This window comes from Gymnoscopelus braueri (assembly GCF_963280865.1).
Source record: "Gymnoscopelus braueri genome assembly, chromosome: 10".
NCBI classification, from domain to species: Eukaryota; Metazoa; Chordata; class Actinopteri; order Myctophiformes; family Myctophidae; genus Gymnoscopelus; species Gymnoscopelus braueri.
This window is the reverse complement of record NC_137611.1, coordinates 13606455-13632600: the sequence shown is the minus strand read 5'-3', so window position 1 is coordinate 13632600 and position 26146 is coordinate 13606455. Positions and strand designations below refer to the sequence as shown.

Genomic DNA, 26146 nt, shown 5'->3' with positions numbered 1-26146 from the left:
GCCATCTCACGGGATGGGAAACAATCATCTCAGATGAAACGTGGTGTTCTAAGCAGTAATCCTCAACCATCACCTAAGGCTGCTCATTTGACTCGCTCTGCGAACGCTTCCGTTCCGTCCCTCCAGCCCAGATAAAAAGGATCCCTCTTCTAAGGTGTTTTGCAAGGCATTATAACACTGTTGCCATGGTTACCATGTCTGAAAAGGCTGCACATACGAGCAACAGCATAGGGAAAGATATGTTCAGCACCTATCAAATTTTCCACATTTTATTCGCCGATCAGCAAGCTCACGGACCATTGTGTTAAAAATGCCAAAGATCAGGACCCCGAGGAAAGCTGTGTAAGGTTATTTGGCCACGGACCATGATGAGGATCGGGGGGTTTGAGGGACTATTTGCTTCTTGTTTGTGCTCCAGAGAGGGTGGGCTGAATGGTATTTTGCCGCCTCATTGGCTCTTTGTTGTTTTTCCCTGAAGAGATGACCTATATTACCTAGGACAGGAGATCAAAGCAGGCATTCTCACTGTGATCCCATCGTTCTGTGGAGCTTGCATCCTCCAAGCCAGAGGCAAAGCAAACGCCTGGCTGCGCTGGCAAAATTGGCATTGAATCTATGTGTATTTTTGTGTGTGTGTGTGTGTGTGTGTGTGTGTGTGTGTGGAGTGTGTGTGGGGATCCAGCAGTTCAGGACAGATGGAGCAGCTTGATGTTGCAGAACGGAATGGCTGTCAACATACAGTCACGACGTTGGTCATCGCTATCAGCCATTTAACAGCCTTATAGGGAAACAGATTCTGCTTGACGCGAACAAAGACACAGGTCTTTCAACCAAGAAGCATAACAGAGATATATTTCAAACTTGAGTCCCGTAAAAGTATTGGCGCATATTACTTTGTCTGAGCTACATGCCTGCATATTATATCTATTTGATTTGCTGTGGGGGGGTGTCAAAAATGCATGCCTCTAATTTTGATGCTGACTGTCTGATATGTTTGATATTTATGTTGGGATAATATCACAATAAAAAAATACATATTTAATAAAAAATACATTAACCCTGGTGTCCGTATTTTATAATTATTATATAATTCAAAAATATATATTTAATTCAAAAATAGCGGCTCTACAGCTCACAATGTGTTGTATCGTGCTTCATTGTGAGCTTACATATTTGCTCTCTTCATTATTTGTCATACAAAGAAGTATAGAGGGCTTAAGGGCGCGCTCCCACCAAGAGTTGGCTGGCCGCTGTTTGCAGAATCTGCCAACGCATTGTCAATGCAAATGCGTTGATTCACGCAAGAGCAGATTTTTCCGCTAGTCGCGCAGACCTTGCGTTTATCTGCTCTCCACGACTAAGCATAAAACTGCTGGAGGCAGGCGCTGATTTTCTCCCTCTGTCCAATCGGGTGAGTCGAAGGCGGACCGTCTCAAGACTCAGGAAGCAACATGGTGCTCAAGGCAGCAGGCACAGGCGGTGCGGGCTACGGGGAGGCTCCTGAAAGTGAGTGACAGGCGCGACACTCCCGTTTTTTAGAATCCGCTGGCTGCAAAAAACTGTGGCCGCGCACAACCTGCGTTTAACAGCGGCCAGCCAACTCTTGGTGGGAGCGCGCCCTTAAGGGATATTCCACTTTCAAATAAAATAAATATTAAAAGAAAATATTAAAAAATAAATGAAAAAAGTAATGGAAAAATCACGACCCCCTCAAGCATTAGAAGGACATTTTAATGCGTCAGGGGGCCGTGATTTTTCCATTACTTTTTTCATTTATTTGTAATATATTTTTTTAATGTTTATTTTATTTGAAAGTGAAATATAACTTTAAGTGGATAAGAAAATGCCCCCACCCCCTCTGTTTGTTAGTTTTTTAATATTACATATTGAGCCCTGAGTGTAATGCCAGGCTCTATTCCTGGTGGGAGCTCTGGGTGCCTTATTCATCAGCCATGTATTATACTGCACACTGAAAACAAGGTCACCTGTGGGAACCGGCCTCCAGCTGAGAACAAGTGTTGATCACCTGCTGCTCTGCAACCCTCTCCCACATCTCCCAGTCCTGTCTTCTTAATGACCACTGGCCCTCCTACACCAGTGTCTGAGCATTGCCTGTGCTCCAGTTGAGTGGTTCACAATCTTTTCAGCTCGAGACCCATAAGATACATTCGGTGTCTCCAAACGTACAAAAAATGCATTATGAATTAGCCACTTAAAGGAGTAATTCACCCAAGAAATATATTTTTCTCTATCAATTACACACCCCACAAAGCCTTGAATTCATGGAGATTTTTTTAGTTTTTGTCGCATTCCTAAGCCCATAATTTGATGACCGGCTGAGTCTCCTACTGAGTCTTCTATTGACCAATGACCCGTCATCAAATTATTGGCTCAGGAATGCGACAAAAACTAAACAATCTCAAGGCTTCATAGGGCATAGCAGTGGCGGCCATTTTCTGGTTCCACTTCAAAATAGTCCATGCATTTTTCCCATTGACATTTCCAAAAATATTTATATCAATTCATTTAAGCCTAGAATCAAGCCATCCAGGGTCCTGGTGAATCGTGATTCGTGACCATAAAGCCTTTTTTTCTGTGATTTTTATTTATTTTGTATTTCATTATATGATATACTATATTTAATAAATACCCTTTGTTTTGCCGTTTTCAAAAAAGTTTTTTCACAGAATCAAACGTTTTATGGTCCTTGATTGAAAATAAGTGTTTGTTTTTGGTGAACTACTCCTTTAAGCCCTATTTAAAAATAATAAAAAAATAGCCGATCCGACACATTAACTTAGCTATTAGCTAAGTTATTAAAAGTCTTTGTATTTATGGATTTTTTTCTTAGATTTTCTTGAAAACTTCTGAATTTTCTGAGAAATCTTTTTTGATAATCCTTATTTGTTATTTGTTGAAAATAATAATTTGTTGTAGGAAACGTGTAAAAACAAAATGAGGAAAACAAATGGATATTTGTTCACAACCCATACAAATAGGTCCCTGGCCCCAAAATGGGCCACAAGCCATTGTTTGAGAAACAGTGCTCCAGTTGATGTCAGAGACACATGGCTGCTGAACACAGAAACGCCAGGGCCAGAAATGCCTCATATGTCTCCATGACCTGCATCAGTCGCCATGCTGTCGCGCATCTCATTAGGTAGCACCATATGGCACAGGTAGACCATAATAGTCATTCATCACACCAGTCCTTTCTGGAGGACCTGTCCCCACTCTGCTCAGCCAAACAATGGTCCCAGATGATTGCTACCATACGCATAATGTAATCAGAAGTGTTCTTTTGACTCTGAGAGGGAGCAAATAGATTTCCTTTGTTTTTTTTTCACACTCTCCATTCTCAGAGATAAATCGAGAGTCCATATTTTTGCTGGGCTGAGGAACAATTTGATTTATGAACCGTTCCATCTTTGTTGCATTGTTCGAAAAGCCATTGTATAATGTAGTGAATATACTGTAACTGAAGTCAAAAACCAAGGTCAGCCAAGGTCAACAGATTGTTGTATTTTACTTGAATCAGCATGCAGCGATTACCTGTGGGACGTGAGTGTATTGTAACTGGGCGTCCAAATCATTGGCAAAACGCCAAGAAAAGTGATATAAATAGGAGTTTAATGTCTACTATGTTCCATTGTGCCGGAACACGATCAATTGATTGATCATTAAAATAAACATGCTCTGAAAATGTGCACGGACTGCCGTGTTAAAGGACAACTTCACCCATTTTCAACCTATCTTCATGGTCCTCACTAATGCTCATTACTTGTCTACTCAGTCTGTGCCTCAGAGGAGGGATGTGGACAGTTCAGAAACCCGCCTACCAGTGACATCATCGATGGGGAATCCAAGCTAATAGAAACTGCAGGCTTTCTATTCCTGGAAAGTTAGCATGCGTTAGTAAAAATCTAAATTAAAAAAATGTAATCTTGTTACAAAAAAAACCTGCCTAACGATGATGTCACTGGTAGGCGGGTTTCTGACGTGTCCACAGCCCTCCTATGAGACACAGACGGGTAGATTTCTTTTACCATTTTATCATGAGCATTTGTGAGGACTTATATGAAGAAAGGTTGAAAATGGGTGAAGTCGTCCGTTAAGTGGTCCCATTGGGCCCATTGAGATTTTCAAGTGGGGCCCTGATACAGAAAAGGTTGGGAGCCGCCGATGTACAGTATACTGTTCTAATCTAATAAGGAAGAAGGCCTTCGACTCACTGCCTGTTCTTTTCCCTTGACCCTTGCAAATGCGCATGGGGTTTGTGTTGCTCTCAAACAGGCACTCCCTTTGGGTGGTGTTATTAACACAATGTATAATCTACAAAGCATTTGGGTATACAAAGTGGATATTATTCACCCACGCTAGAGTCAGGAAGAAGATATGCACAACTTGAATAATTAAGAGAATGGCTGTTTCTAAATGTTTAATTGATGACCCATTATCTCCCTCAGATCCTGAAATACTCCACAGTCATTGCCGTCCCTCCAAAGGAGGCCGAATGTGAGCGAATGTGACTTTTATCCAAGAGATTGTGGAATCCCGTGACTTCTGCGGCAATTATGGCGGTGATGAAAGCTCAGTATCTGCTCCAGGGGGCCCATCCCGAACGGAGCCAATACACCGCGAGTTCCCTCGTTTCCAATTAGCCAACATATCCTAACCGAATGCAATGGGGAGGAAAGCTCCTGCCGCTTTTGATGATACTGTATCCAGATGGCAGCTCAATTCTCTAGCAGCTAAAACGGCATAGTTAGAGCAGGCAAGACGAATGTCTACAAGCAGGAGAGGCTGAAGGACTTTAGTGGAATGAGAGGACGGTGTGCTGCAGACGTATACTGTGGATACGCAGATAACAGGACATTCACTTGTAAGAGACCACACCTTCTGCTCAAGTTAAACAGCATTTATTGAACGAAATGAGATGTATGTGTATTGCTGAGGAGGCCGAGGTACAGCGAGACTCAGGGTGGCTGTGTAGTCTCGGGAGCCAGACGACCATGGTTGCTCGGCCCTGGAGCTGTCTGTCGCCTCTGCTCCAACACTGCCCCGCCCGGGGACCCCTAGAGGAAGGAAAAATAGAGAAGTTAGAAGAGCAAAATTGTGGTGCAAGGGGTTGTTGGGGAGGAGGAGGGCATTTTGAAACCACGTATTAAAGCAGAACAGGTAAGCGATACAATCGCAGGTGTATTTATACTGTGGTGATTGCGACGCTGATTGGCTGAGAGATAAGCAACGCAGGTGAACTTGATAAGGTGATAGAGAAGGGGAGCGGCCGAGTTGAGCAGATGGTGGTCTCTACTCCTGAACCTACGTTGAAACACAACTACATGTGTGGTTTCAGCCTGAAACTAGAAATACTGCATCGCGGTTGTATGCCTCCGCCAACCAGTTGCCGTTTACGTCCGTGTCTGTCCAGATAGTGTACGTGGTGAATGAAGACTTTGAAGGAATTTAATGAACATGATTTGTGGGGTCACAGTGACCTTGACCTTTGCCCTTTGAACACCTACTTCTAACCAATTCAGCCTTGAGTCCAAGTGGACATTCGTGCCAAATGTTATGATGAGATTCCCCGAAGGCATTCCTGAGATATTGCGTTCATGAGGTTGGGACAGATTGAGGTCACAGTGACCTTAAACTTTTGCAATTTGACCACCTACTACTTCTAATCATTTCATCCTTGAGTCTAAGTGGACATTTGTGCCAAATGTCATGAAAAACCCTCAAGGTGGATGAACGGACGGACGGACAGATGTGCTGTGCTGTGCTGTATGTACGTACGTACAGATGGACAATCCGAAAACATAATGCCATGGATGGCGCCAGCGGAGGCATAGAAATAAGTGTTGACTTTTTTGTAGTTGAATATGTAGCTTTTGCTGTACAGTAATTAGTCTTCCCTTGGGATGTCTGGTGACAGTGCAGTGGGATTAGAGTACAGTAGGGGTGATCCATTTTGTTGATAAGGAGTGCATGGATGAGATATACCTTCAGTGGGATTGCGTATAGGAGCGCCAGTCATTATCTGTGGGCTCTGATACCAGGGTGATGTCTGAAATAACTGCGACAGAAGTGAAATAGTCACTGAAGAGTAAATGGAATCCTTGAGTTATTACTGATGGGTTGGCTGGTTATTATGTGACCGTTTGGGAATGTAATATGGGAACTACGAGACACAGATCATTTTTGGAATGAGATTCCTTTACGCAGCAATTCATCTTCTCTTGCCTTTAAATGGCTGTAGATTAGAAGATCCTCCTGTTCTGTAGCCATTGATTCAGGCGGTGAAGCAATACCTGAGCTTCCACGGCACTAAAGAGCCAGATGAATTGCATGTTTTTATTTCTCCTCTCTTCTTTCTCCTTTTCATTTCCCTCTCCCTTTGAATTCCTTTCCTTTAAACTCCTCAGCTCTTTCATTTACTGCTGAACACAGAGCCCCAGAAAACCAGCACTTTTGCTGAGTAGGGCCAAACAAGTTTGAAAGCCCTTTTATGCTTTTTTCTACTCTGCTTAAATAAAGAAACTGGAGCCGACATAGTTGAGGTGAGGACTTAAGGCACTGTCTCATATCGTCTGTCTGTCTGTCTGTCTGTCTGTCTGTCTGTCTGTCTGTCTGTCTGTCTGTCTGTCTGTCTGTCTGTCTGTCTGTCTGTCTGTCTGTATGTCTGCATCCACCTCTTTATTTCTCTCTCTGAATCTTGCTCATGCTCAGTCTGTTTTATACTTCCTCAGGTGTGCTTGCTCTTTCTCTTTTACTCTCGCTCAGTCTCTCTATTGCGGTCTCATTTTCATTCCTCTCTCTCTCCCCCTCCCCCTTTTAAAAATGAATCCCGAAGGGGATATATACATGTGGCCAATTTATCACTTAGGACCAGGTGAATTTAATTAGCCCAGGTATGTCATAGTAACAAATGATTAAGCATTCTGTGTAATGTTAAGGTAATTAAGGCAAACTGTAAGCCTGTGCAAATATAAATGGTTTTTATACGTTCTTTAAGACCCCACTATCTGGAGTAGTGTTTCAGCTAAAGGTGTCATGCAAATTATTCTCAGTTTGCTCGTTCCAACATCCTCCCTCTGCGTACATCCATCTATTTCTCTAGAACACTATTGTCATTGTGCTACGCAGGCACAAAACAGCACTTTCTTTGTTTCACACTTGCTTGCTTGCGAAAGTCCATTGTATCCGAAGATGACTTCTACTCCTGTTTCAATGATGAGTTTTGTTTTACTTTCATGTCCAATTCGAAAGCTAACTTCCTAAATAAACCTTTATTGTCACATCACACCTCTACACCAGGTATAAAGGAGTGGGTGAAAGTATTATATGCAAGCTTCCCATGAATGCATTTACAGTATGCATTGAATAAGAATAAGTGAGTGAAATATAAGGGGGAAAAATAGCAAATAGCAAAATCAAAGTACATGCAGTGTGTGACAGTGTTCTGCAGTCTGTTGTGCAACAGATATCAAATATACATGAACTGTATGGGAATGTATCTACAGTCAGATATGCATGAGAGTGAGAGACAGGTCAGTGTACCAATGGGAATGAGTGCATGTAAGATATATTCCATTGCCTCACTCCTCTTCTCTACTAAACCTCAAAGTCCTTCCTGACAGACATGCCTATAAACAAGGTTGTCTCAGCAGGGTCTTCAAGCGGCGTGTGCTGCACTCCATGTGTCTCTGGTGTTGTTTTGAGCTGGTCCTTACCTCTGCTTCTGGTCTCTTGCCAAACGGTAGATACATCACGTACCGTACAGACATTTGTGTTCTCCTCTGTCGGAGTCGCTCCTCTGGTATCCTGATGGTATGGCCAAAAGTATTGTGGCCTCCATACACTGTCACGTCAGGTCAGTCCAAGGATGCGCTGAACACACTTGATGTGAAAGGTCTCCAGCTGCCGGATATGGCATACACACATTTCAAATGCTTCCCCCTAACAATCTGTACATCTGAAGCGCTGAAAATTAGTAGAAAATAAAGCGGATGTCCCACCTTCTCCTACTTCCATTTCATCTTTGCAGTCGTGTAAATAAGCGAACCGAACTAGTCTATCTACCTAATTGTTCAACAGAAATATATTCTAACCACAGAAATATATTTTAACCACTTGTCTAGTTGACCGGGCTCCCCCAGGGATCTATTCTATACTAGGTTTGCTTGTTTTTGCCCTCAATCCCTTACAAGCCAAATTACAAGCTCACACGTTGTGAGCTTGTAGATCTATTATTGCTGAATGATCACCCCAGAATAGAGATGCTAGGGTTCAAGTGATTAAAGTTCAAGTGGTTTTCGTCATCAGAATTGACAAACGGATGCTTGCTGTCGAGTTACAGAATCTCTGGAGCACTGTTGAACAGTCGTCTGGCTTGAGAGAGACGCAGATGGCCTAATAGACCGTTGTCTTTGTGTGTAGTGTACTGTATGTTGGGTTCTTTATTTTAGAAACAACCTCCTACGGAGCCTGCCAAAGGAGGCTGCTGAGGCGTGTCTTATCTGGTTTTAAATGTCACTGTCTGCTGCAATCTGACATGATGCCTCCAAGATATGTGAAAGATGGTGCTACTACTAAGTGCTTGGATGATCTCCACCTCTGTCACCCCATTATTCACAGGGCCTTCACAGCCGCTGTTAAACACATTCAACCTGGCATCCTTATTTTGGGCATGTTTTAAAAATAATTTCACCAATTGTCAAAAACGTTCTCTTTGTTCTCCATTTATATCGTTTGTTTTTGCTATTTTTTAAATGGGTTTAAGTGGTTAAAGGGAAACAAACCATAGATTTAGGTGTGCCAATTTGCAAGCATAGACAAGTAGTCAATAGTATTGTCAATGCTTGCGCATTGGCTTAGAGTTCTAAAGTCAGCACCTGCCTTGTTGTTACGCTTCTGTAGTTTTTAACCTGCGCAGGAAAAACAAACTACAAAATCGGCCAATTCCCCTTTAAGTTCGCTTGCAGTGCCTCGTGTGTATTTGCCACAAAGTCACAGTCATCTGCATACCGCTGCTCAAGGATGTGTGAAGATTTTATTTTAGTGGCAGCCTGGAGCCTCCAGACATTAAATAGGTTCCCATCCAGTCTGTAGTCCACAATCACGCCACTGCATCCCTGCACCTCTTTGTGCAGCAAGCAGCCAGATGACACTCAGGAGGAAGATGTTACAGTATGGATGATTGATTACACAACCCTGCCTGCATGACACCTGTGCATACTTTGAAAGGAGTTGATTCCTGTCCTACTGTGGTCACCTGAGCCATCATCGCTTCATGAAAATTTCACAGGATATTCACAAACTTCTGCGGACGGCCAGCCCAGAGTAAGTCCCTCTGTGTCATTTGACAAGTGTATAAAGGACATGAATAGATATTATTGTTGCTCTCTGCAATTCTCTAGTTGCTGGCACGTTGTCAAGATTTTCCACATTGCTCCGATTTCTTTCTAAAGCCACACGTGAGACTCGGGCAGTAGGTTTTATGTCGTTGCTCTCTGGGGCGGGGGAACCTTGTATGTCCAAAACCGTTACTTTTCAGGAAATGGATAAAATAACCTGTGTTGTAATGGATTTCAATGGTTAATTTATAAAATCCACAGACAGACATGACTGCTTTCGACTTGGCGTCCCTATTTTGTCACTATAGGCCAAAATTTGTGGCAGATCTACAAGCTCACTACATGTCTTGAGCTTGTAGATCGGCTATTTTTGCTGCTGTCGTACGACAAAGAATAAAATAGGGCATTCATTTATGGAAAAAAAATAGATGAAATATGGAGATACAAGGTCTCTGCTCGACAGTGACAATGACACTCTGTATGAGTCTGCGTAGCATCACTTTGGCTACAGCACTTTGCCAGCAACAGAAAGGAGGGATATTCCCCTGCTGTTGCCGCCGGCACACTTCTCACCTTTGCCTTCATAGATGCGTGCATCCCTCTGTTGTTGGGGGGCTGCTCATGAAACTGTGATTTTATATCTGCTGCTGTTTACATCTGCTGGATATGTATCTATATTGGATGTTGTATGGTAGTAGTGTATTTGTACTGTATTTGATTTACACTTGGTTCCTTGTTTTCTTTCCCTCTCTACTATTCCCTACTCTCTATTCTAACTCTTCCTTGAAACGGCAAATGTTGGGAGCTTGTACAAAAAGAAATTTCACCATCTCTTTTACATAATAATCGTATGATGTGGAAGAAGTTCAAAGTGAATATGAATACGAATGTGAATATAAATCTGAATCTGAATCGGTGAATCTTCATGCTTCCATACATCAGCGATGAAGTCAAACATTTCTCTCTTGCAGAGCTATCCTCCTTATTCCAGGGTCTCTGCAGGGATGCCATCATGTTGAGGGGGTCTTACTGTTCTTTAGTGACATGACTGTGGCCGCAGGACCTCAGAGAAGGTTGGTGGGAGATCAAGTTATTCTATGGTTGTTGGACATGTGGGCAGCTCCTAAAGAACTGTCCGGTCAGGAGAAGCAGGTCGGTTGGTTCAAGAGGGTCTGGAAGTGTTCAGCATATCTTGTTTCACATGTGTGAGAGAGGGGCGTTTTGGGGGGCACTGATGGTTTTCACTGCATTGTAGAAGTTGTGCATAATATGTACATTCTTCACTGTCAATGCCTGGATTTCTTTGGGCCTTGGCAGACCACCAGTCATTTTTCAGATTCCTCAAAATAGATTGCACCTCCTTCCTTGACGTTATCCAGTGCTGCATTGAGCTTTTCAGATGTACAGTAGGTTTTGTTTTAACTGTGTGCCATATGCAAGGTTTCCATCGTAGTGAATGTCTCTGAGTTCTCATAGAACCACATAAGGTAGCAGCGCTTTCTTTGTTTCCTCGTATAGTATCAAGCCCTTTTACACACACACACACACACACACACACACACACACACACACACACACACACACACACACACACACACACACACACACACACACACACACACACACACACACACACACACACACACACACACACACACACAAAAGCACACCTGGCTAGATAGCATCACGATTAGATAACCAGAGGCTTAGTCATTTTACCCTACATTATGTACAGTTACTTTCCCCTCCTCTTCAATATATCGACTTAATCAAGTGGAACAGGTGCTGGCGAACCTTTAGAACAGAACACATTTTGCAATGTCAATGAGGAGACATCAGGGGAACAGATTGAGTCTAAGTACTCATTTGGAGGGCAGCAAAGTGAAACCAGACTTTGTTTGAATTACAGCTGAAGCCAGTGGAGGGATTCATCATTCTCTGACTGGACCGGAATCACAGGCTGATTGACGATTGAAATCAGTGATTGTGGAGGAAATAACCTCTTCAATCTGTCATCACTGAGTGATTGGGGGGCTTAAGCAGCTGGTGTGAAAGGGTTGAATTGTCCTGAGGGTAGAATTTCATCAGTTGCATATGAATTTTGGTGATTGTTTTTTATTTTTATGCACCCATAGGCTTACTCATGCTCTTATTCAGGAAGACTTGCACATAGAGTGCTGCTGTGAATACTCTCTCTCCCTCAGAAATGCTTTGTTTCATGGACTCATTTGATGGACTGGATTGAACCTGCTGTTGGGATGGAATCTGTAGCAACTAAGCTATAATCTCTACTGCCTGCACATTGCATGAAATCATTATGTGTCTCTAAAATGTCCATGTTTTAAAAACTAGCATTTATCAGCCAAGTTTTAATCAGCAACATCAATTTATTTACAGTAAAATATATTATGTTTAAAGGTTGATTACACATAGGCTATGAAACACTAGGTTTAAAGTATTTTTGATTGATTGAATACTTTATTAGTCAAAAATGTAAACAGCACGTGGTACAGTCAGACATTAAGACTACAAGGATAACACAAAAAAGTCCTGGGGACTTGTTTCCATTGTAGTCCTATGTATTCAATTAATCAACTTAGCATAAAAATAACACAACAATACATGTCATCAACAAATACAAAACACCATATGTTGTACAAAGGAGATGAACATGTCTGTGAACATGATCATACATGTTGAATCCCGTCCGTCAGAACATCTGTTGTATGTTCTTTTTTTTCCTTCTTTTTTTCATTGCATAAGCTTACATCTATACTGTGGCATAATTGTTGGAATGCAGATCCAGACGTACTGAGCCCTGGGATTAAAGACAACTCTCCATGTTAAGCATCTGTAAAATACATGGATTATATCCCAGTTCTGTGTTCTTTTACATGAACTGCGCCAGGGCATTACAAAGTTCTCTCTGTTCCATATGGTCATAATTTATGGCATAAACAAAAGCATTTCTGGGTCACAAAATTGCTGTCAACTCTCCAGGGCATCAACTCGAGGCTTTGTTATTATTTATGATCCTCACATGCCCAGTGTAGCTCTCTCCTGCATAGTCACAGTCTGGAGACATCTGGGTTCTGTCAAATTCAATTCTTTTAAACATGTGTGTGGACACAAAGGGTACAATTGCAGCTCTGGCTGCATGTGAGGACAGAATGTTGAGTGTTTGAGCAGAAGATTGTGGGCTTCATTTTCTTTTTCTATTATTGTGGAAAAGCCTATTTCTACCTCACAACCCTAACAGAGGCACATTTTTAAATGTATGGGGGGGGGGAAGGGATGGGCTCTCACTCATTTGCATTCTGTATGCCTATGTCTTACCATGCATATAAGACACTCCAGAAAAATGTGATTATGCAATCACATAATCTATCGCATAATCAGCCAAATGGCACAGATTATGCGGGGGTCAATCTTTTTTTCAAGAAGGGCGCATAATCGCATATTTCTGCGCAAATTTCCTGCATTTTCCGCAACTTCCGCATATTTCGCGTATTTAGAAACTATGTGCATATTTATTTATTTTCCCGCATATTTCGCAACTTCCCTAATGTTTCACATAGCATATAATCACGTAAAACCTGCATATTTTGCTACTTTTAGCATATTCTGCATATTTCGCAACTTTTTGCATATTCCCCATATTTCGTAACTTTCCGCATATTTCGCATATTTCGCAACTTTTCGCATATTTCTCAACCTTTCCCATATTTCGCAACTTTCCGCATATTTCGCAACTTCATGCAATTTCACTGCTTAAAATCACATAAAACCCCTGTATATTTCATTGCAAAATCAAGGATTTTAGCTGTTATTCTGGAGGGTCTATAGCATATGAAGATTGGCATTATTGGTTACTCTCCTGTTTGTTCAGAGATAATAGGAAAAAATTATAACGATTTTCCTATTACATAAAAGCTACAAAATGTCAAAAATGTCTTCATTGCATGCATGCAATGATTCTGGCAACGTGATTTTTGACACTGCCCAATAATCACCTCCAGTGTAGATGGTGTTGTCCCGCCCCGCCCCTCCTCCAGGAGCGGTTCGCCGGGGATGCGTGTTCAGTTGGAGGAGCGCACTCTTCCAGCTTGGGCACCACACACAGTGGCGCAGCGAGGCGCGCCCGCACCACAATGTGCACGTCGGCTCAGCCACGGTTCACGAAGATGAGCGCGCCTTTGAAGACGCTTGATCGACAAGGAACATTTTCTGGTAGGATTTATGACTTTGTTACGGTTCTACTGTGTTCCCAGTTCCCACATGTGGGGGATCCGCTTAGCCTACATTAGCCTACTTAGCGAGGAGCCGCCTGTATCTCTATCTGCCTTTGTGTTGAATGGTCGCATTTTCATTCCACGCACCAACATCCATTTTAAGACTTTGTGCGCTTGAGTCACTAAAATTGCTTATTGCATAATAGATATTAGGTAAGGCATGGTTATTAGAATCGTGTGAGATTATGGGAGAATATGCAATGTTCGATCTGAAATATATCTACATTGGCGATCAATATAGCCTACTTGGAGCTGTGCGCGATGAGGTCTGTAGGTTAGGCTACTCCTGTCATTTAGACACCGGCGATAAAGAATCAATGACATTTGAACACGGTCGACGTTTTTGATAGTTAGGCTACTTCAATCTATGTTTCATATGTTTCTCCCTTCAAAGACTGTGAGCCTAAGCGAGTGATGGAAAAAATACCTACACCTGTCGAACGCTGTACTCTTTTATGATTAAGTAGCCTAAAACTTTTTTATTAGTTTCTGCCAGTATAATAGCCTACATTCCTTAAATCGGCAAAGCAAGGCAAAGAAATTGTATTTGTATAGCACATTTGAACGACAAGGCAATTCAATGTGCTTTACACAAAACATCAAGCAAAGGAAACACAATAATAAAATGACATTAGGATGCATACAAAACTAAGCAGACATAGGCTAATTGTCAATCCTGCCTTATGCTCAACATTATAATCAGACTCGCTTCGTGTTGCTGTGTGTGTGTGTGTGTGTGTGTGTGTGTGTGTGTGTGTTAGTTATGAAAACATGGGCTCCGTCAGACCCAGGAAGAGATCTGCATGTTTATCATCATGCCTGTAGCTGAGCTGCCGAGACCAAATAATATACGGTGTTATGGTTTGTAGTGGAGACAGATGTTTTGGCTCTATGGATCTGGACATTTATATTATACGGTGTTATGGTTTGTATAGTGGAGACAGATGTTCTGGCTCTATGGATCTGGACATTTTCAGGGCTCCTCATGCTTCAACAGCAGCTCGTATTTGTTTCACGACCCGTCCAAACTGACGAGAAGCAGATGCGCGATAACACTAACAGTCGATTCATCACGCAACATTGCACAGAAATATGCGCGCCCCCCAAAACCCTCTAATTTTGGGAGGAAGCGTTAATTATTCTATGCGTTTCTCCCGCGAGAAAAGCGTCCCTATAAGCCTAGTGATTAGACAAAGCTTAAAGGAGTACTTTCGGCCAAAAAAATGACTTATTTTCTAACAATTACACTCCCCACGGCCACGAGGCCTTGAATTCATGGAGAGTTTTTTGTTTTTGTCGCATTCCTAAGCGAATAATGTGATGACCGTCGGGTAGGAGACTCAAAGAGTCATAGAGTCTCCTAACTGAGTCTGCTATTGACCAATGATGACCCATCATGGTCATCAAATTATTGGCTTAGGAATGCTAAAAAAAAGATATTTTAAAAAAAAATGCATGAATTCAAGGCTTCATGTGGTGTGTAACTGATAGAAAATAAGTCATTTTTGGGGTGAACTACTCCTTTAAGAGTTGAAGCTTCTGTTCAGCACCATGGACAGGGATGAAACCCGACTCTTCCACGCCCACCTCCCCGGTTGTGGTCCACCACCTGATACTGCTGAGTTGAGGTCCTCCCACACATCACGTAACATAGTGTATAGGTTCCCTTGCTCGTGCCCAAGGGGCATTTTAGTGCGATATGCAGCAGGGCTACAGCAACTGGAGGGCCAGTGCTGATGTTTGTTTGCTGAAGCTCAGGTGTGCTGCGACTCTGCAGTCAAGTTACAGTTGGAATTGAGTGTTAGTTAAGCTAATAATAACGTGGACCTTGAGTCTTGGTGAACATCTGCAAGCTCCTCCATCATGTTTTGGACCATTGAGGCTGCAGAGAGAGATCAACACGGATGCTCAAAGCATCCTTTGAAAACGACGCTCTAATTGCTGCTCTGAAAATTATTTGTGGAATAAGTTATTCATGAATCATGAGGCCTAAGTCACGCATAATTAGGCATGATTAGTCGAATTAAATAGCCACATAGCTACCAGAAGATTCAAGGACAAGTCTAATTAAGCAGACTTTATTCCCACATTAAAATTCACCCTGTGTGTTTGGAACTAATCAGGAGACCATGAGTGTTCAAAATAGCTGTCAGCGGCATCAGTGCCCTTTGGACCTGAGTAATCACGCCATGCAGCATAAAGCTGGAACACATACATACAAACATCTGCAAGCAGAAACTGTGGATGGGAGAGGGGAGGGGGTGCTACAGCATGCGGACAAATGGATCTATAGCTTAGGTACAGTAAGCTATAGGCCTAGTCGTGTTTCAATGGCATGGTTATCTGTAACCCCGGCGTTCCTATTTTGGGCAAAGGTTTTAAATATCGTATTTTTTTCCCAAAATAGCAAATATAGAATATATACAAGCTCACAATGCGTCGCAATGCAACGCGTTGTGAGCTTGTAGATTGGCTACAATCGCTGTTGAACCGTACGTACGCCGAAGTATAGGCTTAAATGGTTAATAGAACTTGCATTATGGAGGGATAATGGTAAAAAATAAAAAAAGAGAGGTAGAGAGAGGAGGTTGAATAGAGAGGGGTATTTAAGGAGAGCGTGAGTTTTAGAGAACATGCCTCCTGGCTTCGCTGTCTGCACACATTACGTTTTCATACGCTGATATCGCACCGGCATGGCTGAATATAGATGAAAAGGCACTCATTGTTCCCAACTGTCAACTTACGTTTTCTCTTCCTTTCTGTCGCGTCATAGTATTTATAGATCCAACAACATCAGCAGATGGCTCCAATGGGTTTGCTAATCTGCCACGTGATGATAAATGCCGTATGCCCTCAGCAGACATTTGTGCAATGCTCACAAAATATATACAGTAGGAACCTAATCTCTGCAGTGTGCCTGGATATCACGAGTAATCTCTCAGCAAGCATTAGTGTTAGTGTTGTGTTATATTGTCGGCGGCCTTATGCTCTCTTTTTAGACAATCAACTAATGCCCTCTCAGGGGTAAGCCCCGGCCGGATGGCACATGCTCGTACCGCATGCTGTAGTAGTCACAGACCTAATTGTGACATATGGACGTTTGGATCCAGCTCATGACTTCTGTTGCAGAGCATCCTGTATCTCAGTAGTGAGAAAGGAGAGAAAGTACTTCATGTGCCTACTATACTGCAGAGACTGTACCGTATTGTACTTTCTGAGGCGTCTCAAGAGGTTCAGTATGAGTTCCAATGCTCTGGAGAACTTCCATCACTGTACCATTGAGAGTGTTCTGACAGCGGGCTGTATTGCCGTGTGGTTGGACCGCAGATCACCACAAAGAACTGTAAAAGACAACAGAGAAACTAACTGGCATCAACAGAACTATATATACCACCACAACGTCATAACACACAACGTCGTAAATTTTACACACACCACTCGCCGTAAAAGAAAAGGCCAAAACATCATAAAGGGACACTAAAGGCATCATGTTCTGTTCTCACTACTTCAAATCAAATCAAATCAAATCAAATCAAATCAAATCAAATCAAATACATATCTAATCAAATCAAATCAAACCACCCATCTCAAAAACAGTTTCTTTCTACAGGCAGTCAGATTGCTGAATGCTGAACAGCTGATGCACTATGCACCACACATTGTTATAGTTGTTATTTTGTAATGTGTAATGTTATCCTGTATTCTCTCTCACTCTCTCTCTTTATCTATCTATCTATCTATCTATCTATCTATCTATCTATCTATCTATCTATCTATCTATCTATCTATCTATCTGTCTGTCTGTCTGTCTGTCTGTCTGTCTGTCTGTCTGTCTGTCTGTCTGTCTGTCTGTCTGTCTGTCTGTCTGTCTGTCTGTCTGTCTGTCTGTCTGTCTGTCTGTCTGTCTGTCTGTCTGTCTGTCTGTCTGTCTGTCTATAGTGTGAAGGTCTGTAGTGTTTTTATGTTGGTTTAGGGGTGGTGTGTCCTCTTTGTTGAACTGAACTGATCTGTAATGTCTTACAAAACATTTGCAGAGTGTTCAGTTAAATGTTAAATTGAACACTCAAGATTTTGCTGTGTGATGACTTAGATTAGATATGGATTTCTTTAATGTACCCGTAGGGAAATTTATTCAGGACTTCACCCTGCAGTAAAGTGAAAACAAACAGCAATTAAAAAAAACATTAAAAGAAGGAGAAAAAAAACCCACCAATCTCTCCACCTAACATCTCTCCCGTTCTGTTCCTCTGCCAGGTTGAGAGACGAGCCCAGCCCGCTGACCAGTCACCACCATGATAGCCACGGGTGGCCTGCTGCGCATGAACCGGCGCCAGGACTCCCTGCGCGCAAAGAACCGAGCCGAGAACAAGAGGAAGAGGAAACTAAAGAAGAGGAAGAAGAACGACGTGGTGGTGGTGAAAGGAAAGCTCAACCTGTGCTCGCCGGCAGGCCTTGTGGCAGCCGTGGGCATCATGATTCTCACGGTGGGCATATCCATGGCCGTCCTGGGCTACTGGCCCAGTCCCAACCACCAGGAGTACCAGGAGCGCAGGAGAACCGGCGCGCACCGAGCCAACTGGATGAGCTATTCCAAGAGTCCGCCTGTGTCCTCCAACTGGAGCGGGAGCCAGCTCACCCCGGAACGGGAGGTGTCACTCAACGAGAGTCTCGCCACCAACAGCAGCCTGCTCAACGCCTCCCCTTCCTGTGGATTCCTGTGTGACTTCCTGGACACCTACCTGTACTCGGACAACCTGAAAGTCTTCGGCCCACTGGTGATGGGAATCGGCATCTTCCTCTTTATTTGCGCCAATGCGGTCCTCCACGAAAACCGTGACAAGAAAACCAAAATCATCAACCTGAGGGACATCTATTCCACCGTCATCGACTTGCACAGCGTGCGGTCGAAGGAGTACTCGCCCCTCAACGGCTTGGTCAACTACACTCAGTCGAGGAGCCCCGATGGCCTGCCCGGACCGCACGGCGCCAGAGCGATGCCCGCTCGCTGCTCCTGGCCTTCCACTGAACTCGACGAGGCGTTCAGACGCCCGTCGTTGGCTGGTAGGCCACAGAGCTGGTCCAGGGACATCCAGACCTTCACAGATACCGTCTACAGCATTTACAGAGACCACAGCAACAGTGGCGAGCACACCCCGCAGCCACGGCAGTGGGGGACCACCTCCATCGTCACCTCCTCCGTCAACGCGTTCACGCTCCCAGTCATCAAACTGAATAACTGTGAGGTGGAGGAGTCGGGGAGGACGGAGGCCGATGCTCGACGTCTGGACGGAGAGGTCATCGGAGACGTTGCCATCTGTGCAAAAGATGGTGTAAACGTGCAGGCTGGCGGCAGTCATGGCACCGCGGCGGCCGATGAAGAGAAGGAACCTTCGATGACCGACCCCTGCCTGCCCCAGGAGCGCCATGACATGGCGGCAGCCATCGAAGCAGGTGAGCAACGACAGGAGGAATCACAGATGCAACTGTTTCCGCCGGACCCCGTCGCCAGGGCGATGGGGTCACGGCTGTCGCTCAACTCGCTTACAGATCAGCCGAGGTCTGCGCGGCGCTGCAGCCTGTCAGTGTCCACGGGTCGGCAAGGAGACAGGGGCAGGCGCTTCAGCTGCCCTCGCCTGGAGCGGTCCAACAGTAAGGGCTACATCAAACTGGCTGACCTCGGGGGCGAGTCTTTCGATGCCGCTGACACGGACACCTCCTTATTAGTCTCTGACCAGGAAATAGAGGTGACAACAACAGCGGAGACAACAACTGCGATGACAGCAGCAGCAGCAGTAGAAGTAGAACCTCAGGGAGAGACCGTTCTGGCGACACCCAGCACCTCAGCAGAACCTTGAATCTGATTTATACTTGGTTGTACGATGGTGTCACGTGCCGAAAATAGCCAATATACAACGCATTGCATCTGTGACGCATTGTTAGCTTGTATATTGGCTATTTTCAGCACGCAACACTGTCATGCGACGGACCATAAATTAGGATTTTGACTGATAAGCTGATGAGCCTCTGAGATTATTTTATTTTATTTTGTTTGTTTGTTTGTTTGTTTGTTTCTTTCCTTCCTCTCTTCTTTGACTACTGCTGCTGGTGATCAGGAGATACTGGCCCTTAGGTTGTCAAGGGTAGGAAACAGAGACTATTGAAACATAGCCACAAATCCCCCACAACAAGGCCCCTTCTAAATACCACATGCCCAGTTCAATATTCAGATGTATCTCTCCTCTTTTCATATTTTTTCAATGTAGCAAGAGCAATACTACAGAATGGTAAGAAGATTTAGTTAAGAATTGTAAAAAATAAAAAAAAATAAAAGAAAGAAAGAAAAGAAAGAAAAAAAAAGATTGTTCGATCTGATTTGAAAATAAAGAAACAACCTTTCTTTTTTTATATAACGGTAGGGCAACTGCAGAAACTATAGCTGTAGAATTGCCAAGAAAACAGAAAGCTGACTACTGTACTGTACTGTTCGACATGGTGTGTACTGTAGCATTGGAATTGGCGACAGAAAGCTTCTAGACTAGATCTGTTTCTCTACATTGTTATGTGAATACTGTGTGAATAGCTAAACTGAACTGAATCTCAGGTAGGCGTTTGGTTTAGGATCGAGACCTTCAGGACGAGATCTTCACTCTGTGCACACTTGTTTAAATAAAGTCTCATGGTTAAATAAACATTACTGTAACACACCTGCTGACTCTATTAGGTGTCATTGTGTGATATATATCTTGTTTTATGTAATCTACTGAACTGAGGTGACTTTCTCAGGTGAGCTTTACAGTACAAGTACAAGCAGTGAAATGTTGGTGTGACATGCTCCTCAGGCAGGGGTATCCTTTCTGGTCCCAGGGGATGGCAATTACCACCCCCTAGCACTCGCTTTTAACCTAAAATTCTGTTATTTTACACATATTTTCTCCACATACACACACACACGTTTTTTTTGCAGATCGGCGAGGAATGCACCAAGTCCATGCCTGTTCAATTACATGAGACATATGTGACACACATGTTTTAGACACACATTCATTCACAACTTTCAAACTGGCATTACTATTTTGGGCATGTCATTATAAGTTTAAGAATAGTTTTTTAAAAAATAGACAATTGGCCCGGAATCGCTGGCCTAGTGGTTCCGGGCACCTAGACTAATGTAGCCTGACAGTGTTCGAGTCCCGGTCCCGAGTCCCGGTCCCGACAACCTTTGCTGCGTGCATGTCTCTCCCTGTCTCTCTCCTGTTTCCTGTCCTTCACTCTATCAATAAAGGCAGTAAAGCCAAAAAGCAAATCTTAAAAATAACAATCTACAAGCTCGTGTGGTGAGCTTAGGGGCTTAGGTTGTCACTTTATTGCCACCCTGTAGTTTTTGTTTTTATTTTTCATGAAATGACACCTCTGTCCTCAGGCTGTACTAGCAAAAACCACAAGATATGCCCCGCCTGGTCCCCTTCCCCTTCTTTTAGTCCTTCTTTGTAGCCCTATTTATCTTATTTTTCTTTTATTTCTTTTATTTAGGTTTTGTAAAGCGTCTTTTAGTTCCAAGAAAAGCACTGCTGTATATACAAGCTTGATGTTGTATTATATGATATTAACAAAGATTTAATACAGGTATAATACAGGTTTTAACAAGACATCAAGTTTATATTTATGTAATAATCTAAATACCTGTGTGGGTCAATAAATGCCTTTATTACACATATGAGTACATATTCCCAGGCTTGGTATTTTATTTATTTATGTATTACAGATGAACAACTTATAAGCCCTATTCTTAAACAACTTTTTTTTTAAACCTACAAATCTACAAGCTTTAATGCATTACATAGATGTACACATTTGTTTATGTTTTAAACTTGTTTGAACATTTTTGAAAAATGTTGCCTGTGAATCACATGCCCAAAACAGGGACCCCAGGTTGAAACAAGTGGTTACCATGGCCATCTAGTGGTCGGATTGAATAACAGCCATTTCCCGCAAACAACCGCTAGATGGCAGTGTGATGATGTAGGCGGGTGTGTTGTTGTGGCCGTTTGGTATTTTACTCCAGAGGGGCGGGGTTTACTTTACTCTAGCTGCAGAGAGAGAGTAGTGTTGCCATGTCCGCTTGTTATAAGCGACTTTGGCTTGTAAAGTTGCTTAGTAGATATTGGTAGTTGAAAACAGAAAGCTGACTACTGTACTGTACTGTTCGACATGGTGTGTACTGTGGTATTGGAAAGTCCACAAATATTGTGCTGTTGTGCAAACTAAAACTTTTAGTTGCGTTTTTGTTGGGCTTGTTTCTAAAGTGTAGTTGCTTATTTGGTCTTGCTTCCTATACTGTTTCAAACCAGTGGTTCTCAAACATTTTCAAGTCAAGTACCATTTGAACATCTTTTATGCCAGGGACCCCCATACAAGATTTGAAAATATTCAACTTTTTTAAATAAATAGTACATCTACAAGCTCACAACGCGTCACATTGCGACGCGCTGTGATGTTGTAGATTGGCTATTTTCAAATAGCCAATGTATGTTTAAAGTGCCATAGTCGCTTCTTTTGGGCTTCTTTTCATAGACCTGGTTCCTTGTTTCTCTCGCAAAACCTGGCAACACCGAGAGCGAGCGAGTGAGAGAGAGGCCAAGGCAGACGCACACAGGTGTCAAGTCCTTTCTGTTCTGTTCGGGACTTCGGGGCTGACCCCTGTTTTCGGGATTCCTCCTCCTTCAGGCTCCGTGACAACTAAAAGGTGTCACTTTTTGGACGTTTAGGATCGTTTTCTGTTGAAGAAGTCAGGTAAAAGTCCAGTGTAGCCTACACTGCAATGTTTATGTCTCTTCTTGTTTCCATAACACAGTAGTGGGTATGCTACACTAGGATTTACAGATGTGTTGACAACTGCTGCTGCACAATGAATGAATTGTACTATTAAACTAGCCGTAGCATTAAAGTTATTGTTCACGTTTTAATAACAATGATTCGGAGAAGCCTTGTTTGTTTGTTGTATCAATTGAACTATGTTTTGTTTCACTTTCTCTGTCATTGTGTCTGTGGTCTGATCTCAAACCCGTTTCAACCCATTTGAAACCTGCCTGTTGTATCCTCCTGGTCATCACATGGGGACATTACATGGTGAGTACCAGTGGTACAGTACCAGTGTGTCTTCTACTGTACTGCAAGTCACAAAGTTATGGAAGTTGTATACCACTGGGATGTATTGACATGAATGAGACACAGATGATGTAGTTCATACAGTAAAATCCTCAGTGTTATTTATTCTAACTCTGAGAGTATACAAATGGAACCAAATGGACCCGTTAAGGGTCCATTTGGTTCCATTTGTATGCTCTCAGAGTTACAAATGGATACATGAACACTGAGGATTTTGTGTGTATACACAATTTAAGTGTGTATAAGTACACTATAATTGTATTTTCTTAACACACACTAGGCCAGCTTGACATGAGATCAAGTGCCAGCCTTTGCTAATGTCTGTGACTGTGACACAATATGTTCTGAGGGTCCTTGAAGTTGCTGATTGTGTGTGTGGCGATAGATAGCGACATGTCGATATCAGCACTTTTCCCCCCTTAACCAATTCCTTCTCTTTGAGCTCCTTCTGTTCCTGAAACCGCTGATCAAGCAGAGCCTGTTTTGCTTGACACACAGTCACACACACACACACACACACACACACACACACACACACACACACACACACACACACACACACACACACACACACACACACACACACACACACACACACACACACACACACACACACCTCATTCATTCACACTCACCTGATCAAAAAAGTTTACTGGCGCAAGCAGACACATCGGAAAGGGGAAGTCCTCCCAGCATGTGTTTCCTCTTGTCATGGCCTAAAATTCTGTCAGGGGATCAAACGACTGAATGGTCTTTATTGTTCTTGCACGTTCATCCTCAACTGTACAACAGAGTACAGGACTATGAGCCCAATTAGGTTTGCTGACTGTTATGATTCTGTAACTAAAACAGCCTTTTGTGCGTAGGTTATTTCTTCCTGTGTGTAGCTCTCTGAGGTGACTTAACATCTTGAGTAATCAGGCAGGGCCTTCTATTAACATCTTTTTCCTACTGTTCAGTAGTTTTTAATGGGTTTATGAGGTAAAATTATGAAGCGTAACGTACAGTGCAAGACCTTGGAGTGATAAGACTGGGTAAAGTCCATGGGACATCATGTTCAAGGGTCACCGGTAGAACAGTTCTGTTTTTTTTGTGCGGATACCTGAGATCATGACAGATGCACACCACACACCTCCCTGTAGATGTTGAGTAAAGGTCAGACAGTAATACTGGCCTTTCTGGGGACCCATACACCACTTCTTCATTATTTAAATTCAGAAATCCTAGTCTGAACTTGGTACTTCCATCTTAACATATAGATACGGTACTGTAGAGGCTTTGGTTTTATGAACTCGCTGAATGATTCCTTGAGTTACTGGTATTTATTGATTGATCGATTGAATATTTTATTAGACAAAAATGCAAAACACCATGAGTCGAGCACAGTCAAACACTTGGTCTAAAAGGATAACATTGCCATGATCCTAATAATACTGTTGTTGTATTGTCATTTCTGCACCAGATAATGTATGCTTATCGTTAAAAGAAAATCCCCCTAGGTGCTCTTCCAATTACCTCTGCCATGTTTTCCAAAGTGTTCTCTTGAGAGCAGTTATGGCCTCTGTGACGTCACGAGTTTGACTTTTGTGGCTTCTTGCTTAAGGGCAGAGAGAGGTTTATGGTCACACAGGTATTGATTGAACTGTCTTGGACCATTCAAATAGCTAGAAATTCTTAAATTGAGTGCTCCGCTGTATAGTTAATATGTCCTGCATGGGAGAAGAAAAATCGCTTAACCTTGCTGTGTTGTAATGGTATCAATGCTATCGATCGCACCCTGGCGTTCTATCTAAGGCATTTGAACCGATATTGCTGTCAACTCATTAATAATCATGAGTGATACTCAAGCCATTGTGCTGTGAGGATATGTGTGTAGGATATGTTTTGGCCATGTGTGAGAGACTGAGGTTAAAGGTCAGATGAGGCGGTCTCTAAATCTCTGTCACTATCGTGATTTAGTGATCTGGTATGCAAAGGTTGAAAAATCGACATTCTTTGCGGGGTGGGACCCAGTTTTGGTTTTACTGCTGTGTAACCACTGGCTGGAAGAGAACTAAAAACATTAAGCCCTATGTTATACATTTAGAAAAAGAGAGAAAACAGACGCTATTTTCACTCATTTTTAAAAAGGTATTCTGAGAAAAGATTTTTGAGAAAAGAAGTGCTACGGAAAGTGTTATGAGTCTATTTCACAGCAGAATGTATTATTGTTGTAGTTGATTCCATGGTACACTGTAAAGCCTGGTTCAAAAAAGCAGTCTACTTTGCATGACACCTGACACCTCGTCAAGGAATATGATTGTTACTGCACTAATATTTACACAACGTAACACGATCATGTCCTTTATTGGCATGTTGCTGGAAAAACAACACAGAAGTCAAATGAAAAGTGTTGATCTACTGTAGAGATAGTGCTGATATTATCAGCAATTCAGAATGCTGCTCCCATCGTGGGCTTTTTCTTTATTGGTAATGTTTCGCTCTTCCTCAGACCGATTTTATTGTTTTTCTTTTCATGTTGAATTGTTGATCCAGCAACCAACCCAGCAGGACATGCGTGCGTGCGTGCGTGCCTTTTGTCACTTTGTGACACCTTTTTCATTATCAGCAATTCAACCATCAATGCTCAATTGTTATCAGAAAACCAAAACAGCATTTCAATCCACAATGTATGACCACCTCCAGGATTGCATGGCCATGATTACACACTACTACACCATAATAATCACCACAGACTCTGACCTCTCTTGTCTGCCCGGCCCGGCTGCTAGAAAAGTGGCAGGTGAGCGGTTCTCCTTCAGTAGCTTCGCCCAGGTAGCAGCCATCCACGGGCTGAACCTGACACGTGACGTGACTTCACCGTTTTACGTCCATCAAAGCCACAGGGCCCGAGGAGATAACATGTACGGCTCAATCTAGTCGGGACAGAGATAAGCTGGTTGGGAGGACTGCTATCTTCCCAGTATTGCCCGGTCACTTCACACAAGTTGACAGTAGGATGGCGTTGTCTTTGCCTTATAAAGTTACAGACCTCTGAGATGGCACCTCGACAATCGCCGGGGTATTTTTAGTGTCGTCGAGTAAGGGGCCAGTTCCAGCCCGCTGGGATTTCTTTGATGTCCCCTTAAGTGCTATTGTGCAGACGCTTTTGTTTCCTGCCAAGAAATGCGCTGGACTGGTATCAATCCTTTTCTTTGGAACGTTGCTAAGGAGACACAGTCACACTTTGTTGTTTTTTTTCCTCTTTTTCGAGAATGATTCTTTCTGTTCTGTTTTGTATTATGTATATCTTCCTCTTTTGATTGTTGGCTTAATAAGGAAGGATAAGAGAAA

The 26146-nt window shown here is 42.9% G+C and overlaps 2 protein-coding genes across 3 annotated transcripts in view; both read left to right on the top strand.

The window, feature by feature from the left end:
- Positions 1 to 13467: 13467 nt before the first annotated feature.
- Positions 13468 to 20217, top strand: tmem200cb (transmembrane protein 200C-b). Its single transcript, XM_080440101.1, has 2 exons — positions 13468 to 13586; positions 17903 to 20217. Exon 2 carries the CDS (start codon positions 17941 to 17943, stop codon positions 19501 to 19503), a length of 1563 nt encoding a protein of 520 aa, XP_080296227.1. The 5' UTR covers positions 13468 to 13586; positions 17903 to 17940; the 3' UTR covers positions 19504 to 20217.
- Positions 20218 to 22268: 2051 nt separating this feature from the next.
- Positions 22269 to 26146, top strand: part of LOC308094466 (band 4.1-like protein 3) — an 81550-nt gene continuing 77672 nt past the window's right edge. The window contains exon 1 of one of the 2 annotated variants that reach the window (XM_080441142.1): positions 22269 to 22438. The gene's annotated coding sequence lies outside the window, so the exon portion shown is untranslated. Of the gene's footprint in view, positions 22439 to 22555; positions 22775 to 26146 lie in introns of those variants that run through there. The other variant, XM_080441135.1, reaches the window with a different exon arrangement.